Genomic DNA, 16,631 nt, shown 5'->3' with positions numbered 1-16,631 from the left:
AAAGTAGATGGGAGGGTTGTCCAGTCGGTCTTTTCAGAGAGACAAGGTGAGTGAGCTTGTGTGTGCCAACTGCTGGCATTAGCAGGTGGACATTGAGCAACCCATGTTGTGTTTTGTGAAGAGGGGATGAGTTATCATTGGAATCCTGAACAAATGACAAATTCCTGCTCGAATCAACGTCATCTTTGGCCTCACCAGCCGATTTGTAAAATATTTGGGACAATCCCTTTCACTGGTTGAATCCACAATAATTTGGGAATAAGGTGGGGGTATTAAAGTAGTAGTGGGAGCAGTAGTAGTACTGCAGAAGCAGCCGGGATGAGGACGAAGACGACCAGGTCAAGATGTTGCTGTGCTTTAAAACTACTTTTGATCATGTTTGTGGAATGCGGGTTAGAACCACCTTTAGAGGCCATTTCCCCCACAGAGCGGGGGTTGGCCTTTTTGGGACACCGAGGTCCCCTTTTTGAAGCAATGTTTTACAGCCGGATGCCCTTCCTGCCGCCAACCCTGTTGGTCGCCTCTTGCGGCACGCAATGAATTACCAGTGAACTGGTACTCAATTTGCGGACCTCAGAAGGATGACAGGCTGAGTCAACCCCCCTGGTGTTAATTCAGCGATCGACCAGGATGCAAAAACAGGATCGTCAGATCCGAAGCCGCACCCTAACCGCGAAGCCAACACCAGTTAGACGCAGATATAATGGGGCATGGAGGAACTCCCTACACAGTTACACACCTTTGACTTTCTTCCTCAACCCCTGGAAGGTCAGATGCTTTTAAGCCTCAATTAAATTCATGTGATTGTCTTTTCAGGAAAATTTTGGAAAAAATTTGGGAAATTTCTTTTGGAAAGTCAAAGTTTTGGAAACGAAAAAAAATTGGAAACGGAGGGTTGGGGGTGGGGGGGGGTTAATGTATCAAGAACCAGCCTTGATTTTAGAAAGTGGTTTCCAATTGGGATAAAAGAAAGTTTTTAAATGGGAAACATTGAGTGAGGACAAAGTGGGCGCATGAAGGATTTGCCAACAATTTGATCTAAATATGGAGAAACTTGACATAAATCAACGTCTCGACGCCACCCGAAAAGCCTCTGCCCACAATAAACATTTGCTTATTCTGACCCTAAACCTGGTGTTGGTGTTTAAGGTGAGGGTGCTGGCTTGGGAGTCTAGGGTCCTGAGTTTGAATCCTGGTCGGTCGTTAAATTAACTCCAGGTGAGGTTGACTCGGCCTGTCATCCTTCCGAGGTTGGCAAAATGAGTACCAGTTTAAAATGAACCATTTGAGTATCCTGTGTCGGAGTGGCGACCCATCCAGGATTGTGCCCCACAGCCAAGAAACTGCTATGGCAGCCATATGCATCTGAAAATGCAGGAGTGGACATCATCATCATTACTCTGACTTTCACCAAAAAACCCAGGATAATTTGACCTCAATATCTAATCCGTACATGTGTATCATGGGACATGCACTTCGTTTAGTTCAAATACCATAGCCAATGGTGTCACATGAACAGGGGTTTTCATGTGATCTCTGACCCTTTACCTTTCAGTCGCAAATAATATATATCTTGGATGGATTCACTGATGGAGGTTTATAGATATTTGAAACAACTTTAACTTAAATCCCTTCAGCTGTTATCAAGCATCACATGTTCACCTGACATGACCTGTGACCTTAGACCTTTTCATGGTAAAGTCTCATCAGTTGCTCTTTGCATTCTCGTGTATACTTTTGCCAAAATCCCATCGCTGCTTCAAAAGTTAGTGCGGCAACATAATTTTTACCTTACGGGACCTCTGGCTTTTGGCCTTTGACCTCTTGACCCCATAATCTTATCGGTTTATCGTTACATCATTATACATACAGTGCCGACAGAAAGTCTACACCCTCTTTCAATATTTTAACCTTTTGTTACCTTACAGCCTGGAGTTAAAATGCATTAAATAAGACTTTTTCCACCTTTATCTACACATCGTAACCTACAACTTCCAAGTGAAAATCAAATTCAACAAATTTCCGAAAATTCTTTAAAAACAAATAGAGCTCCATTCAAAGTACACCGCCCCCATGCCAAATAAATAAATAACATCCTCCAGCGCGGCATTGCCGGGGCGCCTTTGGTGACACCGCCGTGCAGCACATTGAGGCGGTATTGGGAGGGAGAGGTGTACAATAACTAATTGATGGATTGTGTAAATAAAATCAATAAATAATGATTGTTGTGAAAATAAACCAAGTCCACAACTTTATCCCATAGGTAGGTTTAATCTCAATGAGATCTTTGGTATCATCCTGTAAAATACAATCATGCAATAGATATCAGGATCTCGGCATCGTATAAGAATGATCGATCATATTAGTCAAAGCAAGCAAGCCTAGAATATGTGCGGGTACGTACCATACAAGACTACATGTCATAGTAAATGTCACAGGAGTGGCTCAGCGTCGCGGACATCCGAGGTCTTATAGACGCCCCTCAGCGGTTTAAGTGGGCATCACTCCTGGGTTCAACTTTAGTACATTTTCACTACATTCTGCCCGCCGTTAGAACTACACTGCCGCTAGGCAGGAATCAAGCGTGCGTCAGCATTAATTGATTGGGGAAGTCATTCCATGTCAGTCGGTCCATCCGTAGCGGTCAGGGTGGTGAAATACCCGGCCGGCACGTGTCCGGAAACTACGGGGTGTGGCATCCCCAAGCCCAGAGTCCCCCGCTTCAGAGTAACCGCTGTAGGTAGGTGTTGGTGGGGGCACCTCAGAGCCTCCAGGCGGGGGATTGTTTGACGAAGGAAGGGACGGCAGATGTTCCATAGAGGAAGCTTCGGGAGAGTCCATAGACTCGTAGATCGGTTCGTCGATATCCCTATAAGGGTCGATGACCCCACATGGGGCGAGATGGCGTACGGAGACAGTGGACTCGCGTCCATCTGCCGTCATCACACGAGCATGCTCGGGATTAGCCTGGAGTACCTGCACCTTATCCACAAAGGGGTCATACTTGCTTGTGCGAACCGCACGTATGAGATAGGCCGGCCCCGGCTCAGCGAGCCAACTGGGTAAAGATCGGATACTACCCGAGCTTCTAGGGTGGTGGAACAGTCTTTCGTGGGGAGTCTGGTTGGTGGCCGTACATAGTAGAGCCCTGATCGAGTTCAGCGCCGCAGGTAGCGACCAAGCCCATTTATCGAGGCCACGGCCGAGGGTCCGGAGGCTTAGCATGACGGCCCTCCATATAATCCCATTGAAGCGTTTGACCTGCCCATTCGCCTGGGTTCTGTACTGTGTGGTGTAGCTCGAAGCGACATTATTTTGGAGCAGGTAACCTCTCACTTCCTGAGACAGGAACACCGCACCCCGATCGGTATGCACATAGGCCGGATACCCAAACATAGAAAACAAATTCTGCAGGCACCGTATGACCGTGGCAGCCGTCATATCCACGCACGTGTAAGCAAAAGGGAATCGCGAGTACTCATCAACGATAGTGAGCAGATAACGAGAGTTACTCGACACCGGCAGCGGCCCTTTGAAATCCATTGCCAATCTCTCCCACGGTCTAGTAGCCCTAACCAGCGTCAGCATGGGAGGGTTGTAAAAACACGGTTTGAGTTCCGCACATATAGCGCAGTCGCGGCAGATCCGGCGGACGTCCTCAATCGAGTACGGCAGATTACCACTACGCACAAAATGAGCGAAACGCGTCACCCCAGGATGACACATAGTGCCGTGCAAAGTGCACAGACCCTCCAGAGTTATGATACCCGCGCACGTAGCCGGCCTCGATAAGACGTCGGCGACCAGGTTATCCTTCCCCGGGTGATATTTGATGGTGTAGCAGAAGTCGGCGAGTTCGATATGCCAGCGAGTGATTTTCTCATTCTTAATGCGCTGAGCATGTAAGGTGTCGTACATGAACGCTACACTTTGTTGGTCCGTGATGATTTGGAAGCATCGCCCGAGTAAGTACGGTCGCCATCGCCGAATCGACTCGACGATCGCGTACGCTTCCTTTTCGACAGATGAATGCCTCCGCTCAGCGGAGGTGAGAGTCCGCGAAAAGAAAGCCACAGGGCACCCCCCCTGGGAGGTGTCGCCGCTATCGCATGATCCGAGGCATCACTTTCTAAGACGAAAGATTCGCTCTCGTCGATCGTTGCCACAGCGGCGCCAGCGATATCGGCCTTAAGGCCCCCAAAGGCTGCCAAGGCGGCTGGACTCATGGGGAACGTGTCGCAGGCCACAAGGGGGCGGAGCTTCGCGGAGAAATTTTGCACCCACTTAGAATAATGGGCGAACAGCCCGAGAGCACGCTTCAGCGAAGCTCAATCGCTAGGCGGAGCCATATCGAGCAAAGGTCGCAGATGCTCCTTATCTGGAGCGACAGAGCCGTGGGTCACGGTGTACCCCAGAAGATATATCGTGCGTAGAGAGTAATGACACATAGCCTCATTCGTGGTTAGGCGATACCTCTGCGCGACCTCGAGGAAGCACTTCAGATTCGCATCATGATGCCCCTGGTCATGCCCACAAACCGTAAGATTGTCCAGATATACAAAGACATCTGTTAAGTTCTCCTTAGTAACGAGGTCGTCCATAGCCCTCTGAAAACAGGCGACCCCGTTCGTCACCCCAAAAGGTAGTCAGGTGAACTGGTATAACCTTTGACCCGATTCAAAGGCGGTATAGATGCGATCAGCCCTAGAGATGGGGATCTGATGATACGCACTACGCAGATCGAGAGTGCTGTAGACTGAGTACTGGGCCACCTGTCGTACCAGAGCCTCCATCCCCGGAAGGGGGTAGGCGTCCAGCTGTGTAAAGCGATTAATCGTCTGTGAATAATTGATTACCATGCGTCGGCGATGCGCTTCACTTCGCACCACTAGGACCTGGGCCCGCCAAGGCGACCGGCTGGGTTCTATGATACCTCCCTTTAAGAGCTGGGCCGTTTCTTCCGCAATGATTTGCGCATCTGCTCGTGAGTAGCGCCGTGATTTCACCGCTACGGGAGTGCAGTCAGTGGTCAGGTTGGGGAACAGCGAAAGAGGCTCAATTTCCATTTTCGTGAGCGCACACACAGCAAGCGTATCAGTCCCACCGAATTCCATTTCCAAACGTCCGTGTCGTTTAAGAAAATCGTGTCCGAACAGAATGTCAGCACATAATGCAGGCAAGACCATAAGATGTACATCTGGGAACATGCGTCCCTTTATCACAAGTTTCAATCGACATTCCCCTTTTGTGCTGAGCCTAAGCCCCTGGGAGGCCATAAAGATCCGTCGTGTTGTCCCGAGGACCGGCCATCCATGTTGACGCACTAGTCGATGATCGATAAAACTATCCGTAGACCCCGTGTCGACTAAAGCCCGCGCAAAAACGCCTTCGACCATGAGTGGAATAATGGCCTGACCAAGGCCGGAAGATCCGGCAGGTATTGAGCCATCAGAGCGAGAAGATCGCGCCTCGCGTGTGGATCCCACGCCGGCTGCAGTTTTCCGGTCGTTCGAGCAGCCTCCGGAGGGCACTCATGTCAAAGGCATAGTTGGTCGTGCCAAAGCAGGAGCGTCAGGAGCTTGTAGTCCGTACGAGCTGCCATCAGGGGGCGCTCGTGTCACGCGAGAAGGATTGCTGCCATCTGTAGTTTTACGTGCTGAAGCAAGAGCGTGTAGTTCGTACGAGCTGCCATCAGATGGCGCTCGTGTCACGTGCATTGTTTGCCGTGTCAAAGCAGGAGCTTGTCGATTGTTTGAGTCGCCTTCGGAGGGCGTTCGGATTCCAGTCAAGGACGGTCGCTCCCCGGTCGGTCGTGTTCGCGCCATTTGTTTTGGCGGCCCGATGTATCTCACCAAGGTCGGGCGTACAGCCAGAGGCCCATGAGGAGGAGAACCGCTCATCAAAGTCGGGTGAGGCGCCCCGCTCTGTGCTCGGTCCGTTGGCTCGGCGATAAGCCCATTCAAGGTCGCACGAGTTCGTGCGCCCCGCGCGGTCTTTCGGTAGACTTTTGCAAAATGTCCTTTAGTCGTACACAAATGGCATATTGCTTCCCGAGCCGGACACGCCGACCTGGGATGCTGTCGGTTGCCACAGAAGTAACACGTAGCATTTCGCACAGGCCTTGGCCTGGCCGCCGTAGCCGCAGCCAAGCCGGAATCCGAGTCCACCTCGGGAGCGGCCAAGGGCTCCGCTAGCATGGTCGAGTCCGCTCCCGTATCCTCGGCGGTAGCCCTCTCCGGTCGCGCGAGTTGAGAAGTCCCCGCGACGACCCGTGTGTGGTCATAGGCGGTAGATTGTTCCCGGGCCTCAGTGTAGACGTGTGCCACCCGTAGAGCCTCCGTGAACGTCAGGTCAGCTGTCTCCAAAAGTCTGAGCCTGAGAGCAGGAGAGCCGATCCCAGAGACAAAAGCATCTCGGACAAGAGCATCCTGGACTTGCTCGTGAGTGCGGACCTCTTGGGTACTGTCTGCAAGTAATTGTCGTAGCTCCTGGGCGAAGCGATCTATCGACTCAGTGGACTGTTGACGCCGCGATGAGAGCAGATACCTGGTATACACCACGCTCCGTTTCTTAATGTAAATTCGCTTTAGCTCCGCCACAGCGGCATCGTACGTCGTACATCGTTCAATGCTCCTGTAGACGTGGTGGTCCACTTTAGTCTGCAGAACGTCCAGTTTCGTTTCAGCAGTGGGAACGGTATCCTGGGCTTTGAACTGGGTCTCCAGTGACCTGAGCCAGTGAGTTAACTACGAGCCCGAGTCCGCAGCTTGTGGGTCGGCACTGAATGTCGGTACATGAATCATCTTGTGTCCCGCCGTTTCCGTAGATCTTGATTGAGATTAAGTGTAGTGAAAATAAACCAAGTCCACAACTTTATCCCATAGGTAGGTTTAATCTCAATCAGATCTTTGGTATCATCCTGTAAAATACAATCATGCAATAGATATCAGGATCACGGCATCGTATAAGAATGATCGATCATATTAGTCAAAGCAAGCAAGCCTAGAATATATGCGGGTATGTACCATAGAAGCCTACATGTCATAGTAAATGTCACAGGAGTGGCTCAGCATCGCGGACGTCCGAGGTCTTATAGACGCCCCTCAGCGGTTTAAGTGGGCATCACTCCTGGGTTCAAATTTAGTGCATTGTCACGACAATGATCGTAAAATAATTTCTTAATCAATTGGCTAATAGCATATCTCAACCACTGGTGTTTCGTTTGAGGGTGTATCTTTTTGAAAATTATTTTAAAAAGTCATTAATCGAAAAAATAAACAATTAATTGATTAATCAATAAATATTACATTGATTAAGTAATTCATCAATAAATCAAAAATACTTCAGAGCCACAACACTTGGTCACTGTCGTGTCCGAATATCAGCTTCCTCGCTCAAAAGGTGCCTGAGATATTGCCCAGATGAGATAGAAAATAAAATAGTGATTAATAACGAAATAAATATAAAATAAAGGGTAAAATAATTAAATTCTTAATCAATTGCTTCAGATATGAAATCTTTCCTCTTCTCCAATGGCTTGATCTCTGATCATCAATTTGGTTTCAGACCTGGTCACTCTACTCTGGACATGCTGCTTCTGCTTTCTCAGCAATGGATGGAGGTCCTCAATGCCAAACAGGAAATTCGAGCTGTCTCCCTTGACATATCACGTGCCTTCGATACGGTCTGGCACCCCGCCCTGCTCACCAAACTCTCCTCTGTTGGTATCCATGGAAATCTCCACGCATGGCTGGCGGACTTCCTCTCTAGTCGTAGTCAACGTGTGGCGCTGAATGGGTTTCTCTCATCTCCTCTTCCTGTTCAGGCTGGAGTTCCCCAAGGCAGTGTTCTGGGCCCTGTGCTTTTTCTGGTCTTCATCAATGATCTCCCCGACTCTCTTGAAAATCCTCTCTATCTCTTTGCTGATGACTCTACTCTCTGTCACTCCATTCTTCATCCCTCAGATCGACAGTCTGCAGCCTCCTCACTCTCTGCAGACCTGGACAAAATCACAAACTGGGCAAACAAGTGGAACATGTCTTTCAATCCTGACAAATCTCACACTCTTACAATGTCTCTCCGAAAAGACCGACTGGACAACCCTCCCATGTACTTTCTGAATAATCCTCTCCAAGAAGTTCTGTCACTGAAACTTTTGGGTCTCACTATCTGCCATGATCTTTCCTGGAAAAACCACATTTCAAATCTGGCCTCCAAAGCCAGTCGCCGACTGGGCATCCTCCGTCGTGCGAAGTCCTTCCTTGACACACCTGAGCTCCTCACCACGTACAAGGCTTTCATCCGCAGCTCAATGGAATACTGCTCTCCCCTCTGGGCTGGTGCTCCTGCCTCACACCTAGCTCGTCTTCACGCTGTTGAAAGCAAGGCATTCAGAATCATTGGAATCTCCCGCGATGAAGCTAACTCCAAGGGCCTTTCACTCACTCACCGCAGGCAGGTTGGTGGTCTTTCCGTCTTCTACCGACTCCTCTCTGGCCTTGCCCACCCAGCTCTCTCTGGGCTCTGTCCCGCAAATATTCCTACAGGTCGCACAAGATCTGCCTGCAACCCTCTTATGGTTAAACTGCCAAAATCAAGCTCTCTGCTCACCTTCGCTCCTTCATTCCTCTTTTCTCCCGCCTCTGGAACAAACTCCCTCACTCTCTTCAATCCCACTCCACCCTCCAGGTCTTTAAAACAGCTGTTCACCACCATCTCTTATCTTCCCCCATCCAAAACCTTGATCTTTTCTATCCCCGATAATTTCACCCCAATTCCACTTTTTGAAATACCAACTTCTAACCTGGAAGTCCTTGGTGTCCTTGTGTTTTATACTTCTCCCACCCCCCCCCACCCCCCCCCCACCCCTTCCCACGCCTCCTCCCCCCAAGCCCTCTCCCTCCCACACATCTCCCTGCTCTCAAATGTTGTGTGCTCTCAAGTGTTTGTGTGCTTCCCATTCTCTTGTCTTCCGCTCCCTCTTTTTATATATTTTGTTTGTCTGGTTGATTTGTTTGTGAAGTAAATGTCAGCTCTTTCACGAGCCTCGATTCAGTATACAAAAAAAAAAAACAAAAAAAAAAACATTGGCCAATACAATACCTAAAGCAACACTGTTTCATCAGAATCTGCAACTTAGAAAAAATGAAGTCGGTTATTAATCGAATATTTAAATAATTAATCGATTAATCAATGAAACAACAAATGCAAAATACAATTTACAGCCAAATCACGGTCATTGTCGTGTCCAAGTATCAGCTTATACAGTCTGATATATATCAGCTTATGCAGTATATAAATATCCTATCCCTTATAAATCAGCTCATAAATATCTTATCGCAAAAGGTGCCTGAGATATTGCTCAGATGAGAAAGAAAATAAATAAGTGAATCATAAACTGATAATAATTGAGTAATTAATCAATTAATTGATTCATCAAAAAACAAAAAATAGCGTTTTTGCCAAAGCAAGTGCTCACTATTGTGCTGAAATGTCAGCTTCCTAGCTCAAAGGATGGATTCCTCCAGTGGGTTGTTCTGCCTTTTCACCAGAGCCAGTGAGAACGACAATGTCTGCCATACCCCTTCACACTGACACAACCGACTGTATCATCCCAACTGTCTACCCTCAGGACAAGTGTGTGTCTATCCTCAGGAGAGCCAGTAAACAATATCTCTCGACTCTCAAGACTGAACTCTCAAACCTGTCTCCCTCCTCCAAATCTTGGTGGCGTCTGGTCAAATATGTTTCTGGGGTTTGTTCCCCCTCCATCCCATCCCTTACCTCAAACAGATATACAGCTGACTCCGCACTTGAAAAAGATGAATGCCTCAACTCTGTTTGCCTCAAAATCTTGTGTCCCAAACCCGTCCCTCTCTGTACCCACCGTACCCAGTCGTACCCAGCTGCTCCTGGACTCTGTGTCCTTCTCTCCTGACAAGGTGGAGAAGTTTCTGTCAACCTGTCAACCGGGCCGGTGCTCCTGCCTCACACCTAGCTCGGAACCCATCCGAGGAATGGTTTCTCTCATCTCCTCTTCCTGTTCAGGCTGGAGTTCCCCAATGTAGTGTTCTGGGCCCTGTGCTTTTTCTGGTCTTCATCAATGATCTCTCTGACTCTCTTGAAAATCCTCTCTATCTCTTTGCTGACGACTCTACTCTCTGTCGCTCCATTCCTCATCCCTCAGATCGGCAGTCTGCAGCCGCCTCACTCTCTGCAGACCTGGACAAAATCACAGACTGGGCAAACAAATGGAACGTGTCCTTTCAATCCTGATAAATCTCACACTCTTACGATGTCTCTCCGAAAAGACCGACTGGAAAACCCTCCCATCCACTTTCTGAATAATCCTCTCCAAGAAGTTCTGTCACTCAAGCTTTTGGGTCTCACTATTTGCCATGATCTTTCCTGGGAAAACCACATTTCAAATCTGGCCTCCAAAGCCAGTCGCCGACTGGGCATCCTCCGTCGTGCGAAGTCTTCCTTGGCACACCTGAGCTCCTCACCACATACATGGCTTTCATCCGCAGCTCTATGGAATACTGCTCTCCCCTCTGGTCTGGTGCTCCTGCCTCACACCTAGCCCGTCTTCACGCTGTTGAAACCAAAGCGTTCAGAATCATTGGAATCTCCCGCGATGAAGCTAACTCCAAGGGCCTTTCACTCACTCACCGCAGGCAGGTTGGTGGTCTTTCCGTCTTCTACCGACTCCTCTCTGGCCTTGCCCCCCCAGCCCTCTCTGGGCTCTGTCCCCCAAATATTCCTACAGGTCGCACAAGATCTGCCTGCAACCCTCTTATGGTTAAACTGCCCAAATCAAGACTTTCTGCTCACCTTCACTCCTTCATTCCTCTTTTCTCCCGCCTCTGGAACAAACTCCCTCACTCTCTTCAATCCCACTCCACCCTCCAGGTCTTTAAAACAGCTGTTCCACCACATCTCTTATCCTCCCCCATCCAAAACCTTGATCTTTTCTACCCCCGCTAATTTCGGTCCCCTTGTGTTTTATACTCTCTCCCCCCCCCCCCCCTCCCCTTCCCACGCCTCCTGCCCCAAGCCCTCTCCCTCCCACACTTCTCCCTGCTCTCAAATGTTGTGGTTGTGTGCTTCCCCGTCTCTCCCCATCTTGTCTTCCGCTCCCTCTTTTTGTATATTTTGTTTGTCTGGTTGATTTGTTTGTGAAATAAATGTTAGCTCTTTCACGAGCCTCGATTCAGTATACAAAAACAAACAAACAAACAAACAAAAAAAAAACCCTCGACTCTGATTCTGCAACTGGACATGACGGCATCGGCGCACGGGTCCTAAAATCCTGCTCTGCCGCTCTCTCTCACCCTCTCTCTGTTCTCTTCACCCTCTCTTTTGCTCAAGGTCATCTGCTATCAGCTTGGAAATCAGCAAACATTACCGCTTTACACAAAAAAGGTGCAAAAACGGATCCTTGCAACTGCAGACCAATCAGCCTTCTCCCAATGATCAGCAAAGTGATGGAATCCATCATTGCTTCGGATATCAAATCTTTTCTCTTCTCCAACCACATTTCCAAGCTGGCCTCCAAAGCCAGTCGCCAACTGGGCATCCTCCGTCGTGCGAGGTCCTTCCTTGGCACAACTGAGCTCCTCATCACATACATGGCTTTCATCGACAGCTCAATGGAATACTGCTCTCCCCTCTGGGCTGGTGCTCCTGCGTCACACCTGGCTCGGCTTCACGTTGTTGAAACCAAAGCTTTCAGAATCAATAGAATCTCCCGTGATGAAGCTGATTGTGAGGGTCTTTCACTCTTTCACCACAGGCATGTAGGTGGTCTTTTTGTCTTCTACCGACTCCTATCCGCCGAGCTCCCCCAGCTCTGTCTGTGCTCTGTCCTCCAAATTTTCCCACAGGTCGCACAAGATCTGCCAGTAACCCTCTTGTGGTGAAATTGCCAAAATCAAGACTCTCTGCTCACCTTCACTCTTCATTCCTCTTTCTCCCGCCTCTGGAACAACTCCCTCACTCTCTTCAATCCCACTCCTCCCCTCACAGGTCTTTCAAACAGCTGTTCAGCACCATCTCTTATCTTCCCCATCCAAAACCTTGATCTTTTCTACCCCCGTTAATTCACCCAGATACACTTTGTTGAAATACCAACTTCTTTCCTGGAAGTTCGAGCAGTGTCATGTGTTTTTAACTCAACTGGACTACCGTGCAGTTGAGTTCATCACATACTGAACCCTCCGGCGTCTGGCGTCCTGTCGTTGTCGTTGTCGTCGTCGTCTTGGTCTGTGTCGTCCGTTAACTTTTCGACGTTAACACTCCAGCGTCCACAAATAATCAACCGATTCTGATCAAACTTGACATGCAGCATCCTTACCGCAAGGACCAGGTTGGTATTACATTTCAGCCCGATCCGTTGAAAAATGGCGGACGTAGGCGACCATTTTTTTTTTTTTTTTTTTTTTTGTTTTTTTTTGTTGTATACTGAATCGAGCTCGTGAAAGAGCTGACATTTACTTTCACAAACAAATCAACCAGACAAACAAAATATATAAAAAGAGGAGCGGAAGACAAGAGAATGGGAAGCACACAAACACTTGAGAGCACACAACATTTAAGAGCAGGGAGATGTGTGTGAGGGAGAGGGCTTGGGGGGAGGAGGGGTGGGAAGGGGGGGTTGGGTGGGAGAAGTATAAAACACAAGGACACCAAGGACTTCCAGGACAGAAGTTGGTATTTCAAAAAAGTGGAATTGGGGTGAAATTAGCGGGGATAGAAAAGATCAAGGTTTTGGATGGGGGAAGATAAGAGATGGTGGTGAACAGCTGTTTTGAAGACCTGGAGGGTGGAGTGGGATTGAAGAGAGTGAGGGAGTTTGTTCCAGAGGCGGGAGAAAAGAGGAATGAAGGAGTGAAGGTGAGCAGAGAGTTTTGATTTTGGCAGTTTAACCATAAGAGGGTTGCAGGCAGATCTTGTGCGACCTGTAGGAATATTTGCGGGACAGAGCCCAGAGAGAGCTGGGGGGTGGGGGGGGCAAGGCCAGAGAGGAGTCGGTAGAAGACGGAAAGACCACCAACCTGCCTGCGGTGAGTGAGTGAGAGGTCCTTGGTGGAGTTAGCTTCATCATGGGAGATTCCAATGATCCTGAATGCTTTGCTTTCAACAGCGTGAAGACGAGCTAGGTGTGAGGCAGGAGCACCAGCCCAGAGGGGAGAGCAGTATTCCATTGAGCTGCGGATGAATGCCTTGTATGTGGTGAGGAGCTCAGGTGTGCCAAGGAAGGACTTCGCACGACGGAGGATGCCCAGTCGGCGATTGGCTTTGGAGGCCAGATTTGAAATGTGGTTTTCCCAGGAAAGATCATGGCAGATAGTGAGACCCATAAGCTTGAGTGACAGAACTTCTTGGAGAGGATTATTCAGAAAGTGGATGGGAGGGTTGTCCAGTCGGTCTTTTCGGAGAGACATCGTAAGAGTGTGAGATTTGTCAGGATTGAAAGACATGTTCCACTTGTTTGACCAGTCTGTGATTTTGTCCAGGTCTGCAGAGAGTGAGGAGGCTGCAGACTGCCGATCTGAGGGATGAAGAATGGAGCGACAGAGAGTAGAGTCATCAGCAAAGAGATGGAGAGGATTTTCAAGAGAGTCGGAGAGATCATTGATGAAGACCATAAAAAGCACAGGGCCCAGAAACGTTTGGTCATGAACACGACGTTAACACTCTGGCGTCCACAAATATTAACAGATTTTGATCAAACTTAGAAACCAGTCAGGTCAGTTGAGTTCTGCTTCCCTGGAAGCTCTAGTTCACCTCTCCCTCCCCCCCCCCCCCCCCCCCTCCCTTGCCGTTCCTCCTCTCCCCAAGCCCTCTCCCTCCCACAGATCTCCCGATGTCCTTGTTCTCTGCTGTTGTACTTGTGTGCTTCCCTCTCTCTCCCCATCTTGTCTCCCGCTCCCTTTATGTTGTGTATTTATGTTTTAGTTTGTCTTTTTGTGATTAATGTTCGCTCTTACACGAGCCTCGATCTTGTATTCAAAAAATAAATAAATAATTTTTATAAGTAAATACAGTGTTCACTGTGCTCAATGACAAATCGAGCGTGCAGTATTTACTTCACCATTACTGAAACTTAACAGAATCACCGATGTTAGTCGACAACCCATCAATCCGATCTGTAAGTTCATCTGCCGAGCACAGACCGCAGCAACGACCGACGGACGACGAACGGTTCGAATTAAGCGTTTGGAGAAGAGGGCGTTCCGCTCGGGTTTGAGGCTTGAGGTTCCGCTTGGTTCTAAACTCAGTAATCCACCTGGATTGCAAAGGAATTCTCCCTCTTGTTGTGATAGTGTTGAAAGTATTGCTCAATTACACCAAAAACAAAAACTACTTGTTGATGTTAACTCATTCTTTTGCTTCTTTTTTTCATTTTCAGATCCATCACCTCCTGAAAATCTCCAAATTTCAACACAAAACTCAACATCTCTCTCCATCTCCTGGACCAACCCAAATGATACAAACCAAGCACGTTATGAATATCTTGTGATGTTGATCATTGACAACATCACGGTAGAAAATGAAACCACAGGGCAAACATACATCACCTTTTCAAACCTCCCTCCTGGCACCGACTACAACGTTTCTGTGTCTACAATCTACAATGACACACAAAGCCAACCTACAGAGATACCTGCTACTACAGGTAGGCATGGAGGATACTTGATTGTAACCATGAAAAATTGAGAAGCTGGAAAATAACTTACACCCTCAGGGGTATTTATTTATTTATTTATTTATTCGGATGCAGCCTGTGGCCGATTGGCTGAATCATTTTCTGCGGGCACGGTTGTCCTGCTGATGCAATGCCCCCTTACCAGGGAGTACGTTCTCATTTTGCCAACCTTGGAAGAATGATGGGCTGAATAGACCCACCTCGTGCTAATTCGACAACATGACAGGGGCTTGAATTCAAGACCCCAAGATTGTGTGCCACCCCCTTTCACCGTTAAGCCAGTGCCAAGGTTCGAGTTTGGACCTGTAATGTTGGTTTGGAAACGGGGGGGGGGGGATGGAGGCGGGTTCATGTATGGGGGTTCATATGTTCAGCCTTGATTTTAAAAAGCGGTTTCCTATTGGGATAAAATAAAGTTTTTAAATGGGAAACATTGAGTGAGGACAAAGTGGGCGCATGAAGGATTTGCCAACAATTTGATCTAAATATGGAGAAACTTGACATAAATCAACGTCTCGACTTCACCCGAAAAGCCTCTGCCCACAATAAATTTTTGCTTATTCTGACCCTAAACCTGGTGTTTGTGTTAAAGGTTAGGGTGCTGGGTTGGGAGTCTCGGGTCCTGAGTTTGAATCCCGGTCGGTCGTTAAGTTAAATCCAGGTGAGGTTGACTCGGCCTGTCATCCTTCCGAGGTTGGCAAAATGAGTACCAGTTTAAAATGAACCATTTGAGTATCCTGTGTCGGAGTGGCGACCCATCCAGGATTGTGCCCCACAGCCAAGAAACTGCTATGGCAGCCATATGCATCTGAAAATGCAGGAGTGGACATCATCATCATTACTCTGACTATCACCAAAAAACTCAGGATAATTTGACCTCAATATCTAATCCGTACATGTGTATCATGGGACATGCACTTCGTTTAGTTCAAATACCATAGCCAATGGTGTCACATGAACAGGGGTTTTCATGTGATCTCTGACCCTTGACCTTTCAGTCGCAAATAATATATATCTTGGATGGATTCACTGATGGAGGTTTATACATATTTGAATCAACTTTGACTTGAATCCCTTCAGCTGTTATCAAGCATCACATGTTCACCTGACATGACCTGTGACCTTAGACCTTTTCATGGTAAAGTCTCATCAGTTGCTCTTTGCATTCTCGTGTATACTTTTGCCAAAATCCCATCGCTGCTTCAAAAGTCAGTGCGGCAACATAATTTTTACCTTACGGGACCTCTGGCTTTTGGCCTTTGACCTCTTGACCCCATAATCTTATCGGTTTATCGTTACATCATTATACATACAATGCCGACAGAAAGTCTACACCCTCTTTCAATATTTTAACCTTTTGTTACCTTACAGCCTGGAGTTAAAATGCATTAAATAAGACTTTTTCCACCTTTATCTACACATCGTAACCTACAACTTCCAAGTGAAAATCAAATTCAACAAATTTCCGAAAATTCTTTAAAAACAAATAGAGCTCCATTCAAAGTACACCGCCCCCATGCCAAATAAATAAATAACATCCTCCAGCGCGGCATTGCCGGGGCGCCTTTGGTGACACCGCCGTGCAGCACATTGAGGCGGTATTGGGAGGGAGAGGTGTACAATAACTAATTGATGGATTGTGTAAATAAAATCAATAAATAATGATTGTTGTGAAAATAAACCAAGTCCACAACTTTATCCCATAGGTAGGTTTAATCTCAATGAGATCTTTGGTATCATCCTGTAAAATACAATCATGCAATAGATATCAGGATCTCGGCATCGTATAAGAATGATCGATCATATTAGTCAAAGCAAGCAAGCCTAGAATATGTGCGGGTACGTACCATACAAGACTACATGTCATAGTAAATGTCACAGGAGTGGCTCAGCGTCGCGGACGTCCGAGGTCTTATAGACG

At 47.8% G+C, this 16,631-nt stretch overlaps 1 protein-coding gene across 1 annotated transcript in view; it reads left to right on the top strand.

Moving 5' to 3' along the window:
- LOC137428036 (receptor-type tyrosine-protein phosphatase H) overlaps positions 1–16,631 on the top strand; it is a 329,265-nt gene that overhangs the window by 200,692 nt on the left and 111,942 nt on the right. Inside the window, exon 16 of the mRNA XM_078777499.1 lies at positions 14,414–14,680. Within this exon, the coding sequence (XP_078633625.1) occupies positions 14,414–14,680 (267 nt within the window). The remainder of the gene's footprint in view (positions 1–14,413; positions 14,681–16,631) is intronic.

Source organism: Myxine glutinosa, chromosome 5 (assembly GCF_964187855.1).
Source record: "Myxine glutinosa chromosome 5, kmMyxGlut1.1, whole genome shotgun sequence".
Classification (NCBI taxonomy): Eukaryota; Metazoa; Chordata; class Myxini; order Myxiniformes; family Myxinidae; genus Myxine; species Myxine glutinosa.
This window is presented reverse-complemented; position numbering and strand designations above follow the sequence as displayed.